This window comes from Engystomops pustulosus, chromosome 10 (genome assembly GCF_040894005.1).
Source record: "Engystomops pustulosus chromosome 10, aEngPut4.maternal, whole genome shotgun sequence".
Lineage (NCBI taxonomy): Eukaryota > Metazoa > Chordata > Amphibia > Anura > Leptodactylidae > Engystomops > Engystomops pustulosus.
In genome coordinates this window covers 48,700,235-48,717,897 of record NC_092420.1, presented here as the reverse complement: position 1 = coordinate 48,717,897, position 17,663 = coordinate 48,700,235, and the positions used below count along the sequence as shown (strand labels likewise).

Here is a 17,663-nt window from a genome sequence, read left to right as displayed (position 1 = left end):
ATGAAATTTTACATATTTAACACCACCCCCATATAATCAATCCATCAGAAACAGCTTTTAGAAAGATTGTTAACCCCTTGAGATCTTCATAGTAATTGAATAAAAATGGAAGTGAAATTTAGAATGGTCACATTTTGTCGGTTATACATGCAATTAGCCCTAAAATTTACACATTTCCAAAAGATAAAGAGAAAACCCACCATACAATTTGTTATGCAAATGTGTCAGTTACTTGTTTTATGGGCGCACAGCGAGGCGGAGGGATTACCTATTGACTCCCACAAAAAATGCAATAAAAAGTGAAAAAAAAAAAACATACATACTCCAGAATGATACTGTTGCAAAGTACAACATGTCCCACAAAAAACAAGCCATCAACCAGCTCCGTAGCCAAAAAAGTAAAAATGTTCTGCCACTTGGAAGACGGCAATGCAAAAATGATAGATTTTCCCCCACATTAGTGTTTTATTTGGCGAATTTAGTAAAACATAAGAAAAAAAATTTCAAGTATGGTCGTCGTAATCGTATCAACCGATGGAATAAAAAACTAAAATCCTGGCAGCTGCAGGGCGCTCTTTCCCTTCTGTGCCTCGCTGTGCGAGATAACAGACAAAATAAAAACAATAGTGAAATATTTTGTCAAATGTCAATTTTATTTAAGAACCATGTATATTAGCAGCGATAGAAAAAGTTATTACAGAACATACAGAAAACATTTGGCTTTTAGGACACTCTAAAATGAAAATTGGCAGATAAACCTGCTCCGCTTTACACAGTTCAAGACACTTGCTGTGAAAGATTTCATCTTGAAAAAGCTGCCAAAGAATAAATAGCCTAGTTTCTAAAACTGTGGAAATATTCTTGGATCAACCACCTCACAAGTCTACAAACAATATTACACTTCTCATTAAATACACAGTATCTAAAGTAGAGATTGGAAAAAGTAACAAAAATGCATCTTTAGAATAAGGTTAAATGATCTTCCTTTTGTTGCAAAATTACAAAAAGTATTAAAGGCCATCTGAAAATATTGTTTGGCATTCCCGCACTTTAGAAGTAGCAGTTTTGCATGAGATTTAATAAGGCTCTTTAACATTCTATTTTGAGGGAGAATATTTGCATACAAGTATTATATATACATATGTAAAATTTTGTCCAGAAAATCCACTCTACATTTCAGTGCAGAAGGGTGAAAATATATATCTGAAATGTAGAGTGGATTTTCTGGACCAAATGTTACTTTTTTTTGTATGTATGTATGTATGTATGTATGTATGTTTTATAAATTAAAAAAAAACAAATACTACCTCAAGGAGACTGGAAATTATTGAAAAACAAAGTATTTACAAAATGTACACTACCAAACTGCTGGTGGAGGAAAGTCTGAGGTCAAAATCTACATTTACATCATCTACGATCTGCACATTTTGGTATAAGGGCTCCATTCATCTGAAGTGGCGTTATAAACTTCAACAGTGTTCAGAAATTCGTTTCCATCAAATCCGCCAGCAGCAAAAATATGGTTTCCGACAGCTACCATACCAGCATTGCTTCTCGGAGACATCATGCCAGCAACCATCTTCCACTCATTTTTGGCAGGGTCATAGGATTCCACACAACTTAGAGCACGAGAGCCATCAAAACCACCCCCTACATAAAGTTTACCTGTTGAGGAAAAAATAATATATAAGTGTTATGCATTCTTCTGATATTCTGTAAGGCCACTGGGATCTTAAAGTAAGATCAATTATGTGACTGTAGTTTGGGTCACAATGGACATAGTGATACCAATTTTTTCTTTTTTTAAACATAATACTTAGATGCATTGGAAATTTGATTTTTTATTGGATTTAAAGGGGTATTCTGGGAATATGGACATCTGATAAAAAAAAACCCATGATGCTATAAATAAATGAATCTAACAAAACTCAATGTTATTAGTCACAAAATGGAGCTTAAATAGTCTGATTTTATGATTCACAAAATTTTATGGCCTCTCTAAAGTTATCACCAAGATGGCCGCCACTGGAAACTACAAGTTCCATGATCCTTTAAGTTCTCAGTAACTCCTCCTACCTCTTATACTCTGCTTCCAGTGATGATGTAACAGGTTTTCTTGCTCTGTTACCATAGTAATGATGTGTAACTGCCATCACCACAACACTGGTCATACTGGATGCACTGCAACCAACCGATTACAGCCAAACTTGGTGGTGATCACATGACCTGCCCAGGAAGGTGCTGGACATGTGATCTAGACATGTGACCAGCGGCCATCTTCTGTCCTGTGTATGCTCTGCAATGGACCGCGCAGAGGAAATTAACGGACTGATTAAAGGGCCGGTAGCATTTTAATTCTCCATTACAGTTATGTCATCAGCATTTTCTGCTAAGCGGAGCAAAATTTTAAACAACAACTAATTACATATTAGCTTATATTTTGAGGACCCACTTATATATGAATTATGCCGGTTCCCGGAATGCCCCTTTAAAGCAGGCTTGAGTCCCCCAATAGGTCACTGAGGTGCTATGTAAGAACACTAAAACAAGAAGTTAATGTGTTAAAAAGAGAAATTCCCAACATAACCCCTTATCAAATGTAATAATCAGACACGATTTTTAGAATCTGACATGTCACAATAATTGGTTATAACTATGTTTAACATATCCAGGTGATTTTGAAATTAGTTTTCATGCGACACATTGTACACACTTGTTGAACAATTTAAGTGATAAGTTCGGCGTTTCGTTCAGAAAAAAAAAATTAAAATTTGTAAGTTTTAAATGTTCTGCTTTCTAGTTATTTAGTTAGACCACAAAAATAGCGTGATCACTAACATTTCTGGAATGTCTGCTTTATGATGACATGTTTTTTTTATTAAGTATCCTCATTTTTCTAGAATGTTATGAGGCTTAGAAGGTGTGTAGTTTGTTAACCCTTTAAGTCTTTAATTTCTCATATTTAACTAACATGGTGTCCATTTCCTTCTGATCCTCCTGGAGATGGTTCTACCCTTTCATTGTAGTCCAGCTGTGTTTATTTATTCTAATTTGACTTGATTAGGAAGGTCACACACCAGTCCATATAAGACCATGTCAGAGCACATGAGAATCATGAGGTCTAAGGAACTGCCCAAGGAGCTGAAAGACAAGATTGTGACGAGGCACAGATCTGGCTATGGTTACAAAGGAATTTCTGCAGCCTCCAGTGGCCTCCATAATCCTTATATGGAAGTTTGGGACAACCACAATTCCTTCCTGACCTGGCCATCCACCCAAACTAAGCAATCGTGGAAGAAGAGCCTTGGTGAGAAAGGTAAAGAAAATCCCCAAGATCACGGTGGCTTAGCTCCAAAGATACAGTACGGAGAAAGTTCTGCAAAGTCAACCATCACTAAAGCCCTGCACCAGTCAGGGCTTTATGGCAGAGTGTGCCGACGGAGGTTTCTCCTCAGCGCAAGACATATGAAATTCTGCATGGAGTTTGCAAACATGAAGGACTCCCAGAGTATGAGACATAAGATTCTCTGGTCTGATGAGACCAAAATTAGCTTTCTGTTGTTAATTCCAAGCAGTATGTGGAGAAAACCAGGCACTGCCTATCACCTGCCAAATACAATGCCAAAAGTGAAACGTGATGGCGGCAGCATCATGCTATGGGGAGGTTTTTGAAATGCAGGGATAGGACGACTGGTTGCAATTGAAGAAAAGATGAACGCGGCCAAGTACGGAGATATCCTGGATTAAAAGTCTTCAAGATTGTTCTGGACCTTAGACTGGACCAAAGGTTGACTTTCCAACAAGATAATGACCCTAGGCACACAGCTAAAATAAGAAGCCATTCTTGTCTGGCCCAGCCAGAGCCCCAACCTGAACCCAATTGAGCATGTCTGGAGAGACTTGAAAATGGCTGGAGAGGATCTGCAAGGAAGAATTGCAAATGTTCCCCAATTCCAGTTGTGAAAAACGTGTTGCATCATACCCAAGAATAATAATCTGCAGGGTCATTAGTTGCTGTGGTTGAACCTCACACTTTAACACATTAACTGCTGAAGTCGGTGTTAACACGCTGAGCTGAACTCTCGTTGTAGTGCATTGTGGGGCATGAAGGGGTTAAACTATGTTTACCTGGTACGCCAAACAGATCTTAAGGATTTATCTTTTGACCGATATATATCTTACCATTAAAAACTGTAACTCCAGCCCCACGGCGAGCTACGTTCATAGGTGCCACTAAGGTCCAAGTGTCATTTTCTGGGTTGTAGCACTCCACTGAATTTAAACAGTTCCATGACTCTGCTCCTCCAATAATATACATATGATTGTCAAGCTCGCAAACAGCAGATTGGTGTCTTCCTGCAAGTTACAAAAAAGAGATTGTTAACACAAACAACCTAATATTATAATATATAATGTTGGAAATATAGGGAGTGTGCATGCCAGTGATACTACTAACATTGCCCTCTATTTTCTTCAAATAAGCGTTTTGTTACAGTTGTCAACAGGCTTACAGAACGGGAACGGAACATGCGGGTCCATTCGATGCACACAACGCGTTCATCTGGGGTCGGCCTGAAGCTGTGTTCACATCATGTACTAGTTGAATACATAATCAATGGGCTCCAAGCACCACACAAGGCATCCATTTATTTCAAGAAAAGGAGGCTAATAAAAAAGGGCTAGACCATTATAAAAACACCTTCACCTCCAGTACCCCCCCCCATCCTCAATGATTGTAAGCTCTTGGAAGCAGAACCCTTAATCGTTTATATGACCAACTATGTTATTGCTCTGCAATATTTTTTTTTTGTATACGAACCCTGTGATTTGTGTAGAGCAGAATAGGATGTGCTATACAAATATTTATTATCTTTTTTAATCATAAGTGGCCTAGCTAGTACTTACGAATATTTAGGGGAGCGCAGCTTGTCCATGACTTTGTTGTGGGATCAAACACATCACAGTTCTTGAGTCCTTTCTGACCATAAGGATCAGAGCCTCCAACAATATACAACTTTCCACTGAGGGCACAAACACCTTAAGAAAAAAAAAAAATGTACATAATTATGAAACCATTTAAAAACATACATTCACATAATAAAATATATATATATGATTTTTGTTTTTTCAATGTATTTTTGTTAGTTTGATACAAATAATAATAAATACACACACAGTGCCCAGAATACAAGGTTCTTTAAGTTTGCTTTAATTTTGTCCCAGTGATAATATAATTTAAAAAAAAATCTGGGTTGTCATGTGAAGAAACCTTAGAAAATTATTGCAGCTTGGAAGTAAAGTTCAATAAGCTACAAGCAGGTCGTCTTTAACTAGGAGTTGTCTGCAAGTGAAGTGTTCTTCCAGCTAGATCCTTCATTGCCCGCTTGAAACTTTTAATACCCTAATATGCAAATATGTAAAAGACGCTACTGGGATGTGGAGCAGCCGGAGCTGAAGCTACAATAAAACTTTTTAAAAAAACTTAGCGAGCAGTTAAGGATTAGCCCTAAAAAAGGCTCTGATTTTTAGAAGAAGAACCTGCCACGGATATACCTTTATAGGTAGATCCGATATGGTAATTTGCCTGTAAGCTGCCTGTGTTTGTGTCTAGCCTAAAAAAAGACCAAAGAGAGCAGCTTACCTGCGTTGCATCGATTAGTTCTTAGCTCAGGAACCGGTGTCCACGTGTTGGCTGTAGGGTCATACTTTTCTCCGCAGCTTAGATCATCAGAGTGACCATTTGATCCTCCAACAACATACAAATCACCCTGTAGAGAGTTAGTAATTTATTCAATCAATTCAATTCATGTTTTTTGCTGGAATCACACTTGCCACTTTTCTAAAACAGCTGATGTGTGAGTGTACACATTTCATATAAGCTACTTCTAGCAGACTATTAGGCTCTAGTGTAAGATGACCTCTTCCATAAACAGCATACCCCTCTATGTGTGTGTTATAAGCTATAACCTGACCACACACTGGCACATACCATTAACACAGCCATTTGAAATCGCGCTCTAGGGGTCTTCATGGGAGATAAAAATGTCCAGGCATCACTATCTGGATCATAGCATTCCACGGTGCGCAGGCATTCTTCTCTATTGTAGCCACCTTTAGAGGAAGATAATGAGAAACTGATGCCACAATCCCAATGATCTGGAGATTAAAGGAGAAGTAATGCCATATCCTACCTGCTGCTATGAGCCTGCCATTCAATTCTGCTGTTCCCAGGCCAGATCGGGCATAATGCATAGGGGACATGACTTTATCACTTGAGCCTTCTGGTTGTATTTCCAGACTTAAACTCTTTATTAATCGAGGAGTACTTAAAGGCGAGTTCAAGGGAGTATTGCGCCCATGCAGGAAGATGACACACAGCGTGCTATTGAGGACAGCCAAACACAGGTAGGTCTTTTCTGAAAAAGCCAAGAGGTCTCTTAGTTATCTTAATAATAATTAATTCCTTTATTTATATAGTGCACAAAGATCACGCAGCACTGCCTGCAGCAGGTTACAGTGCATCCAGAACTAGCTAGTACAAATTAAAGATGCAGAATTCAATTCTTGATGCAGTGACCAAGAACACTGTTGAGCTCCCTTCAGTTTCACAAGCCAGGGGTGTTTCTATCGGTAACAAGTGCTGTTTGAAGCGCACTCCTATGCAAGTGAATATGAGGGAGCTGCATTAACAAGCACAGCCAATGTACAATGGTAAGCACTGTGCTTATGAGGAATGAAGAGACTACAGTGTTTCCCCAATCAATGGCAATGACAAACTTAATCCTGTAGTCTGGCTAAGAAATCTTAACACACAAATACAGACTATTCTTAAAACTGACAAGGAACTTTGGGTTAAACCAGTTAAACCTGGTGGGTTTAACACTTACTTGATTTCTTTTCCGAGGCAATGATTTTCCATTCATGTTTAGGGTTTTGGGCTGGAAAACCCGATGGTGAAAGTGTCCCAGAACTACTGCTACTCATATGCCTGTTATCACTCTCACGTGGAGACTTCTTCTACAAAAATGAAACCAACATAAAAAAAATCCAAGTATAAACTACATCTGGTTATGTATGTAATTGCTGGCACCATAGCGCAAGCTATAGATTTATAGGCTTACTAGTAGATAAAGCTATGTGTGCTTGCCCAGGCTGGAACCTGGGTGTAGCACATGGCTGGGTGCAGAAAAAGGGGGAGGGATGAGGAGTGTTCCATAGAAAGCCAAGCAACGGCTACAGATTCGGTCACAGTGAGACACCATGTGCTCACGGCACCATAACCGGGTGACAGACCTCAATGAGGAAAGCGATCTGACCGCTAATGGTGTGGCTAGATCACGGCCCCCAATATAGTTGTGTGCATGAGACAAAATTTATTCCCTTGGGTCTCGGATAGACTAATCTGAATGATTATCTTTTCTGTACTATATATTCGCATCAAATAACATGGAATGTAGGCTGAATGTATCTTCAGAGTGATGGGGTCCAGGTATGGGTTGACATTTAGTGCATTGTATAACGCTTACCACTACCGAAGCTAGTACATAAAACATTGTGAAATCTTATTAGCCACTTATACTTTTTGGTGCCTCACTCCTTTAATGATGTATGGATAAACTATTCAGCGTAGCCTGGTGGCCTCAAATGATGGTGTTAAAAGAAGAAGAAAAAAAAAAAAGTGTCAAAGCGAATAGGTGTGAGGGGTTTATACCCCTGGTGTCTGGCTGATGACTAGTAAATTTCTCCCAAGCAGGATGGGCTAGAAGCACATGACTAAATCAGTCAGTGAATCCAATACGAACCAAAGTACCAAGGACAGAACTCAAGAGCATCACTCAGTGATGTATAGTACAAGAACCCCGTACCCTGCTAAACTGTAACAAGCCAAATCATAAAATTAAATGTTCTCTAGGTAGGAAGAGTAAATTTGTAGTCTCTTCTTATCTATGTGCCGCATCCAGCTTTGAGGATGCTTTCTGAAGAATTTCTCACAAAAGATCAAATGGAGCTAACTTGAGACAGAGATAGATTAAAATCTACCATTTGATTTGATGCATTATGAGCCAAACATACCATGAGTATGCTGTAGCTACACTGATGCAGGCACATGTCTAGTTTAATCCCTAAGCTGAGTGGTTTTGCTTAAAAAAAACGATTATACAGTTATGATAATGAAGCTCTCGCTCCTTTGCCTGGCTCTTACTTTTTCGTCTCACATTAGTTATGCACTGCACCAGAGAATGATGTAATCACTGTTATTTCCCAAGTGGCAGAAGTAATCAAATCGCCGCACCATCCCCCAGCTGCTGTGTATGAGTGATCCTGCTCAAGTTGATTAGTCCTGTCTAGACTGTTCAGAAAGCTCAGTGTAATGTGTTTAGCGATGGCAGGCTTAAAGCAATCTAGCTTTCCCAATGTCCTGAAATGTTATAATTGTTTTTTCAGCAAAACCACTCAGCACAGGGATTAAACAAGATATGATCCTGCATCAGTGTAGCTACAGCATTCTCAAGGTATGTTTGGTTCATTATGCATCAAATCAAATGGTAGATTTCCTGTAATATTTAAATAGATGCAGCTATTTGAACACTTATTTGGTTTGGAAGGTTGTGCATTTGTCACTGCAGTATGTCCAACATTGTAGTGACTAAAGCGATAACCAAATGTGGTAGAGGTGAGAGGGACTGTACCTGGACCAACTGTATACCATCTTCATCAGCAGTAAATATGTCATTATGGCCACCAAGCACATTTCCATCAAGTAACTTGTGATCAGCTGAATAATACAATGTTTGCACCTGGAAAACAATAAAAAGATATACCCATATGGATACCGTTCCTATAGGAAAACATTTTTTATACCGAAGAAATTCAACTTCCTGCCATCTTCACTGTCTGTAGTCTCCAATTTGGGGGGTAAAAAACACTTTGGCGGTACAAGTTCTCCCAAAGCCTCAGGTCAGTGTCACTTCTATATCTTCATTGTCCAAAATTCAATAAAAGGAATGGAGGGAACATTGAAAGAAAAGGATATTCCAGTGCAAGATGAAATGATAAGGCAGAGGAAGAATACATCAAACATAGCAATACATAGAGTTTAAGAGCAATGTGTCTTGATACAGAACAGTAACAATCTACAAATAAATTACATTTAAACAATATTGTTTTCTGAAATAAAAGTAAAACTAATCAAATTATTTGTGAAAATAGAAACATGAAAGAATACTTAAAAAAAAAAAAAAAGTACTGATGCATGATGTACATCACATGATCACAAGTGGATTGGAAAAAAAAACAATATGGTCTTTATAGATTGTGGTAAAATTTTACAATTGTAACAGTTCCTGTTTGGTAACAAATTTTGCATGCAATAATATAGCAGCAAAAGGGATTGTACAGGATCATGTCATGCAACAGAAAAACTAAGAAATAGAAAAAAAAAATAGTTTAAAGCCAAAAAAAAGACTGGGCTCCCACTCTTTGCACAGCGAAGTATTGAAACCATGTTTACAACCATAAAAGACTAAAAACAGATCTGCAAGAACCGAGTGAAGTTAAGAACATATGTTTAAGTGCAGCAGAAACCATCTGCACAGATGGGAGTTCATCTACTCTAGCAAATATATTGCAGATTTATACAGGGTTTCTTTCTTTGGCAAATTTACAGAGACAACCTCTTAATCCTTGAGTCCACTGCAGATTATCAATAAATTTAAGTGGTGATCACAAGTGACTATAAGGAATCCGTTTCCATTAAGTAACAATTGCAAAATATAAGACAAAGCAAATAGTATTACAGTGGTAGTTATTTCTAGCAAAGCTGTAAAATCTCATCTATTTCTTCACCTCCTTTACACAAAATAAAGTGCCATGCCAAAGCAAGGGTACGCCATAAGGCAGCCTTAAAAAATGTGACACACCATTGTATGTACAGCAAAGGAGGTTATTTGTGTAAACTTTCACCGACAGAAATCTAAACAGTATGGCAGTGGCACACATGCTATTCCACATGTGACTTTTTTCTACAACCTGCCACAAGATCTGTTTACTTTAAACAAGGTTATGATGTCGTGTTACAACTAATCTTTGGAAACTTCATTACGCTTCCTGAAATGCACTATTGCACAATGTTACTACAGATACAAGAAGTGTAACGCAACTAGGATGTTCCTTCAATGCATCAGTATTATTAGAAAGTTCGGTCATATCATCTAAAAATGTGGAATGTGGTACAGTGCACACTGATCCTGTAAAAGGAGTAAACACTGTTAAATCATCATCATGGTTCTCTGCCCACAGTGGATTTTCTTAGAAGGGCTAGGGCAGACTGGTGCTTCATTACGATTCTATTAACCTTGATGTATCTTCCTTGTTCTTCATCTTGGGTATCCTACTTTTGTTAAATAACCTACGGAAAGATAATCAATGGGGAGGAAAATCTGTTAGTAGGGTTCATCATAAAGGGGTCAAGTTCAAGCAAACCTGTAAGAAAACATTAGAAGACTACAGTGATTTAAGACAAACAATATCCTCAGCACTTACACAAACTGAAAAAAAAAGAAATTAAAATAGTATAAAAATAAGAATTCTTCTCACCTTTAAACCTACCAGTTCTCTACTGAAAACAGAGTCTCTTTATTTTGGGCTCTGATCATCATAAAAGGACAATTTCAATTAGTTGTAAAAAGTTCTGCAACCAAAACCACTTGTGCAAGACTAACCTCATCCATCAAGGATTCCAAGCTTTCTCCATGTTCCCAAATGCTGCGCTGGACCCAGTTGATTACCTTTGTGTACAACTTGCCATTGCTTGGAAGGGAAACATTTTCTTCGATCATAATTTCCAGCTAGGTATATATATAAAAAAAAAAAAAAATTGTTTACTCAACTAATATTATTTAGGCTCAAAGGGTCTTCACACCTTGGATATTAGGAACATAAAAAGGATAAACGCCACAAACATGGGTCTGTACCTACCAGTGTTCTTTCATTGAGTAGCAAAAAGCTACTGCACTGGCTGCAAAGCAAACAAAGTCCTAACAACAAAAGAGCTGTAGTGACAGGGCAAATCACTTAACAGGATAAGAATAGAAACTGGCTTACACAAGAGCTTTTATTCATGAACACATTTATCCTCTATCCTGGAAAGTCCCGTTGAAATAATAATGGAGCTCAGGACAAAGTTATGCACCATTAAGTTCTGTAGATCCTACATGACAGCTTACATGAAGAGTCAAACTCCGTAGTAAAGGGCGGTTTTCATGGAGTCTTTCTGTTGATGTGGTGAAACTCCAGTGATCACACATATAACCAAGTATATATTTTTCTGTGTGAATGGGGAAAGTTCTTCAAACTACTAAACACATTGTTAATAGTGGAGGAGATTTGAAAGGTGATATCTTTAATATGATATCAAAAGCCTGGTTCTAAACAATTTAGAGCCCAAAATGACAAATTAATTTACATATGGCTTTGAAGTTTAACAGGAGAGAAAATAAAAAGGATATTACATACTCTACAAACACAAATAAACATAATGAGTTCATGAAAATATGGAGGACCTAATTGCATAATTATTTCATTGTAAGGGAGCTCAAAATTTTCAATCTCAGGAGCCGGTCAGAGTTAGAGGGCTGGATGTGGCCCACAGGCTGAGGTCTGATTATTAACCTAAATCGCAAACATGATAATATGGACTAACCTTAAGACGTGGAAGTTTAAGAAAATCATCTTGTTCAGATATTTCAAGAAGATTCTCCTGAATGTAACCGTCAATTTTACTCAGCAAGCGCCAATCTCCCATTGAATTCACAAAATTTCGGTAAGAGATGCAGCTCCTGACATCCATTTTGGACAATAAATAATCTCCACAAACCTTAAAGAAAAAAAATTATAAAAAGTCATTATGGAGTCTTATCCAATAAAATATAAAGTCTTATCCAATAAAATATATTACCAAGCAACATACACACAGTTATGCCGTTTATCCTCCATGGGACGACTGTCAGACGTAGCTGAACTCTGTGCTCAGTCATGGTCAGAGAATGGAGCAGCAGTGCGCACGCTCCGTCTGCTGCTCCTTTCAGACAGAGGTATAGGACATGTTCTTGTGATAAGACCGGTTTTTCCAACAACCCCACCAATCAGTGTGTAACGGAGACTTAAAATACAAAAATATCAAACCCACATTTTTCTTAGTACTAAAGTATGATGGTTTCAAGATGACTGCCCAGGTCACTAGTGCCAATCCCTAATTTACGCTCCAATTATTGAAATAAAGCAACGTCCACCACCTAATGGCAGCACCGGCCATAACAACTAACCAGCTGACAGGAGTCATAAGTGACAGCAACAATCGAGGTGCCATTCTTTGCCAGCATAAAACTTAATGAAGTGTGGGTAAAACACAGGTAGCAGAACATGAGTTGTAAAGCACAGACCACTAAGTTACCTGTTTGACTCGCTCAATCTTAAGTTTTTTGGCAGCAGAGTACACATCTTTTACCAGTTCTGTTTCAGCTTTAAGCCTGAAAGAAATACAGAAATCAATTACTATTCCAGGAGAAGAAGGGTTAGCCGTTATTATATATTGATCCAGTACACTGATTGTAAACATGTTTAAGCTGACATGTCTGAGAACCTTTAAATTATGCGGGGGTGGGTGTTTATATGGGCTGACAAAGAATTTCAGTATAACACGGCGTTCCCTACAGATTAAACACCAGGCCAAGGTGTCCCAGCACACTCCATGCCCCCTCCACTGACAGAAAAACTGGTGGACAAGGCATAATAACTGACCCCTATGTTGCTTCTAGAACATTTATACACATCATGCACAATTATGCATTTCAAAAACTTAATTATTTTGTTTTTCCCCAAAACCTTTAAAGGACACCTGTCCTGTCACCTCTACCTGTTGGAGCAGCTCACAAGGATCCCATCCCAACCTTTATCTAGTTATTTCATACATTATTCAGTGTAAAATCATCTATTTTTTTATCATGTAAATGAGGCTGGTCACATGGTCAGAGGCAGGGATGTCACCCGTTACCCCTCCCCTCTCCTCCCCCTGCTCATGTCTGTGTGTAATGTATAGTAAAGCATTGCTAGTGTGTGTGCTGCATCTGCTGACATGCTGCATCCTCCTAATATACAGGTGAGAGACAAGTACACGGAATACAGCGTGATCTCGCAAGATCACACTGTATTCCGTGTGCTGCCAGGGACAAGCGGCTGCGCGCACTCGGCACTGCAGACACATGATGCCGGGAGCGTATGTTCAGTTTGGGAATGGGTGGTGACAGGTCCTCTTTAAGCCAGTTATAATCACTAGCAGCATAGTATACAACCATAAGAGCCGACTGTGTGTTATTGTTTCAATATGTAAACAATAATTTGAAGTATTTGGACATTATGCTTACTGTGAAGTATATGCGTAGTTTAATAAGACCTCCACCGCCTCTGGGTTCAGATCATCAAACTTCACATGAGACATCCCAAGTGCCTCACTGTCATTATTGAAGATTTCAAACAGGAAGGGGCTGCAGCAGGCCAGAACGGCTCTATGTGCCAGCATCTCATGCCCGCACACCTAGAAAGTGGAATAAACACACGTGTTTAAAGGCAGGCATGTTATTTCTAAAGACTAAAGATAGTAGATGAAAACAAAGGACAATTTTTGTGTAGGGCAGATTAAGACCGGCAGAATTTCAATTTGCTACTGCAGATTTGATATGAATTTTCTATTTGAATGAGGATTTAATAGATGGGGATTTTGTTGTAGAATGTGATGTAGACAATCTTGATAATCTGCATTTATAAGAGCAGGAAGCACAAAAATCTAAACTGAGACCGGCAGTGAAAACTAAACATGCACGAATGTAAGAGCCAAAAGCGTACTTGGTACTTAGTACTTGCTGACCTGCAAATAATGTATCTGCCATACTACAGTCACAAAATACTCTGATAGAACCCACAGCACATTGCCAGACTTAGCAATTTACTGCTCTTGTAATACGGTGTATGGAAACATACCTGAAGCTTCACATCACAGAACTGGCCGCTTTTCCGTAAGGCATTTAATTTGGCAACAGATGATTCTATGAACTGTTCGTCCTCAAAACTGAGATAACCGTTTGGAACCATTTTTTTCAGGCTGTAAAATAAATAGGTCTACTGGTTACTTCTTGACATAAAATAAAATTGAATACAAATATCCTGAAGACATGCCAATGCAACGCAACAAGAGTCATATGTAGACACAAAGACACTAAACAGTGAACCTTTCCAACTGCAGAGATTATGAGATGGTGAATCAACTGAAATATTTTGATATGGAAAGAGTATTTAGAGGCTGATAGGACATTGGAGGGGTGAAAGAGACTAACAATGACTATCCTTTGATGCGTCCAGTCACATGGTTGTGGCATGACAAGTCCAAGCTTCTGAGAAATGATTCAGCACCGGTCGATTTCTGCTGCAGCTGGTAACATATGGATGCAGGGAATGCAAATGTTCCATTATTTTCCAACAAGTGATTTCTGTGCAAGTGTATTTTGCATTTTTATCTGGGCCTTACTTATATTCTCACAATGTATAATTAACTATTGTACCTAGTAGAAAATCACTTACCTTTCGTGTACAGTTGAATGTAAATGGACAGAAACTAAGATTGACTGGGATGCATTAAACTGTGAGCAGATCCCACTCGAGGTTATACAACCCAAAAGCTTTCAAAAATCATAGAAAAGTCTGTACCTAGGAGAAAGAAATATTGTTATGAGTGTACTTGTGAAACACCATAATTATAATAATAATAAAACTAGGTTGTAATTATGGGATTACCCAGGCAACCAGGTCACAACACAAAACCATATGACAGGTCAGTAATCAGGTCAATGCTGACAGTTTCAGGGACTTTCCCTGGAAAGACAAAGCAGCACCTTTATAATCAATGCAACCAGAACTGAATGCTAGGCCAACATCAGTCGTAGCTATAAAAAGGCCCCAATAATGCTGTCAGTAACAGAAAAATCCCTCTGTTCCTTCATCAGCGACCCATGGTACACACCTCTGACAACACCCACAAAGGATAACTACTAATAGAAATGCTCCATCTGTTCCTGGTAGATGAAATCTATGTTCTCAGTTTCTTATAATGTCAATGTTTTATGGCATACTGGGCTCTCAGGACAATAGTACAGACTAGTAGAAGACTGAACAGTGAGGTAAAAGCGGGGGGGGGGGGGGGGGGGCCGTATAAATAGGACCTGTCACCTGTAAAAACGGCACTAGCAGCTGCTAGGGGCTCCTAGTGCTACAACAGATGCAGCAGTGCTACACTGCTAGCGTTATCGGAAACCTCTGATAAAGCTAGTAGACACTGTCACGCTGTACAATAGAAACACCGGCAGGGTCATGCGGCACTCACCGCCCCCTCATGAATACGCCGGACTGCTTACAGCGTGGTCCGGCGGTTCTAATGTACAGAGCAGCAGGGTCTACTAGCGTTATCGGAGGTTTCCGATGTGTAACACTGCTGCATCTGTTGTAGCACTAGGAGCTTTTTACTTTAGTAAGCAGCTCCTTGTGCCGTTTTTACAAGTCCTCTTTAAGAGCAATTCTTAAAAAACTTGCTTTCATAGGACAATCCCTTTAAGGCATGATTTCCCAACAGCTGACCAGGATATTAACCTTCGCACTGCAAAGAGAAATTCCCAGCAATAATTGACAGCTCCATTTATCACACAACATGTGGGTGGGCATTCAGCTCTGTCATACATATGCGATATGGAACAGTATTATAAAGCCAAGTAAATGCATTCTATGAAGCGACGGTCCAAGACAGAAACTGCATTTATAAAGAGCAGCTAAAAAACACAAAAACAGGAAACCACAAGAATCCGGGGAAGAATGAGAAGCGCCTGACATCAGCCTGAGATCAGGTGGTGGGTGCATACGAGACCAGTCACAGAAATAAATATTTGCAGTGATTCCCGGAATGAAGTGGAGCCTGCAGTTAGTACCAGCTGTACCTTGCCCAAAGATCAACTGCAGTTATGGAACTGGATGAGAGCAAACCAGCTCTTACTAGAATACACAGATAACAGATCTCAGGCTGTGCAGAACAGGAACAAGTCAGTCTGTGACCTTCAGGACTCTGCAAAGGTCAGAACTCACAAAGGAGAGAAACACCTGAGGCTAACGGCGGACGTGAGAAACACCACACAACATAACAACCAGCCAGACGCCAAAGCAACCCCACACCAAGCGCCTGGTGCTAGGAGCCTGCTAGGTGACATGGCTTCCTATCTCCAGGGTAACAGACCTCAAATACCCTACTCCAATAACTAAAGCCTGGACCCCCAGGGATAGCCCCATCATACGGCCCATAACATAGGCACTACTGGCTTCCATCAAGCTTTATGTCATCCATATGACATCTGTAGAAGCTGCCAGCAGTGAAAGAAGCGGAAGACTTTATCTTCTGTATATTAATAGAGAGACATCAGATTCCACAAATAATCCTCAGCAGCGCTGGGACAAGCCCCCGACACAGACCACCTGGACACTGGGCCACATACAGTGACAGGTCAGCCCACTGTGGGGGAGATTTAGCAGACTGTACTAGCAGCTCATGGAAACCAGAGCAGCACATCACACAATAGCAGCACAGACGGGACTATATAGAGCGGTCATACGAGAGCGGCTGCTGGTGCCGCCACGCAGAGTCATAGCAGCCTCAGCACCAGCCCAAGCCTCCCTCATCACTAACTCCCTGCGCCTCCAGCAGCGGCAGCACACAATGCACCCACCTCCGGGCTGAGCAGCCACCGCTGATACCAGGAGACTCTAACCGACAGCGTCAGGACCACTTCATCATTGGCCTAGAACATGAGACAGATAGAGATGGCGCCAACGACCTCGCACACCAGCCTCCGCCACCTGCTCGACAGCCCAGCAACGAATGACGTCACTGGCGCGCCCCTAGTCAGCCGCTCTGATTGGACCGTGTGGGCGGAGAAGCCAGGAGAGAGAGGCCGGGATGCAGATTAAACTCGTGTCCTCACGTATCACAATCATTTTCCTGGGGATATGTAAATCATCAACACTGGGTTTGCGCTACTGAAAAATGTCTGAAGCTTCGCGTGCAGAAGAGACAATATGGAAACTAAACTGATGGCTAAGACTCGCTCTAGTGCCCTTATTGTGTGTGGTGGCAGGCGTCTGCTGTGCCGGCCTCTGTGGCATGTTCTCAGAGCAGCGCTGCAGTTGGTTGCACGAGTGACGCACAAGTTTTCTCCAGATGCTGCCAATAGGGAAGAGCCAGCAGACAGCGACTGTATAATACTATTGGCCGAGGAGAGTCTGGACGGGGAACACGCAGGCGGCTGATGGAAAATCACCAGCGCTATGGCGGTGCTGGTCAGACGGGGCTGTGTATATGACCTTCATTCTCGTCTATGGGAAGTCCCCAGCTGTATAGAGAGCCGCTGGTTATGTCACAGCTGACCTGCACCTGGGGAGACTCCATCATAAATATATATGCCATTACTACCATCTGGCGACCCCCATGTGGCAGGTCCTGCCCTACTAGAAGACAGGCCTCATATCTGCGGGTCTCCATTAGAAACTAGTGGAGATCCTTGTCTGATGTTCCATGA

At 40.2% G+C, this 17,663-nt stretch overlaps 1 protein-coding gene across 3 annotated transcripts; it reads right to left on the bottom strand.

The window, feature by feature from the left end:
* Positions 1-632: 632 nt before the first annotated feature.
* Positions 633-16,984, bottom strand: IVNS1ABP (influenza virus NS1A binding protein). Of its 3 annotated transcripts, XM_072127425.1 has the most exons (16): positions 16,815-16,984; positions 14,845-14,922; positions 14,632-14,757; positions 14,035-14,155; positions 13,422-13,591; positions 12,452-12,527; positions 11,702-11,875; positions 10,722-10,847; positions 8,691-8,798; positions 6,888-7,017; positions 6,192-6,416; positions 5,990-6,111; positions 5,642-5,768; positions 4,906-5,037; positions 4,183-4,356; positions 633-1,665 (listed from the first exon to the last, which is right to left on the bottom strand). In XM_072127425.1, the coding sequence occupies exons 4-16, from the start codon at positions 14,143-14,145 to the stop codon at positions 1,412-1,414; spliced, it is 1,929 nt and encodes a 642-aa protein (XP_071983526.1). In that variant the 5' UTR covers positions 14,146-14,155; positions 14,632-14,757; positions 14,845-14,922; positions 16,815-16,984; the 3' UTR covers positions 633-1,411. The 3 variants fall into 3 exon arrangements, with proteins under 3 accessions (XP_071983526.1, XP_071983525.1, XP_071983527.1); XM_072127424.1 differs by lacking the exon at positions 14,845-14,922; XM_072127426.1 differs by lacking the exon at positions 14,845-14,922 and having other exon boundaries at positions 14,632-14,751.
* Positions 16,985-17,663: the final 679 nt, after the last annotated feature.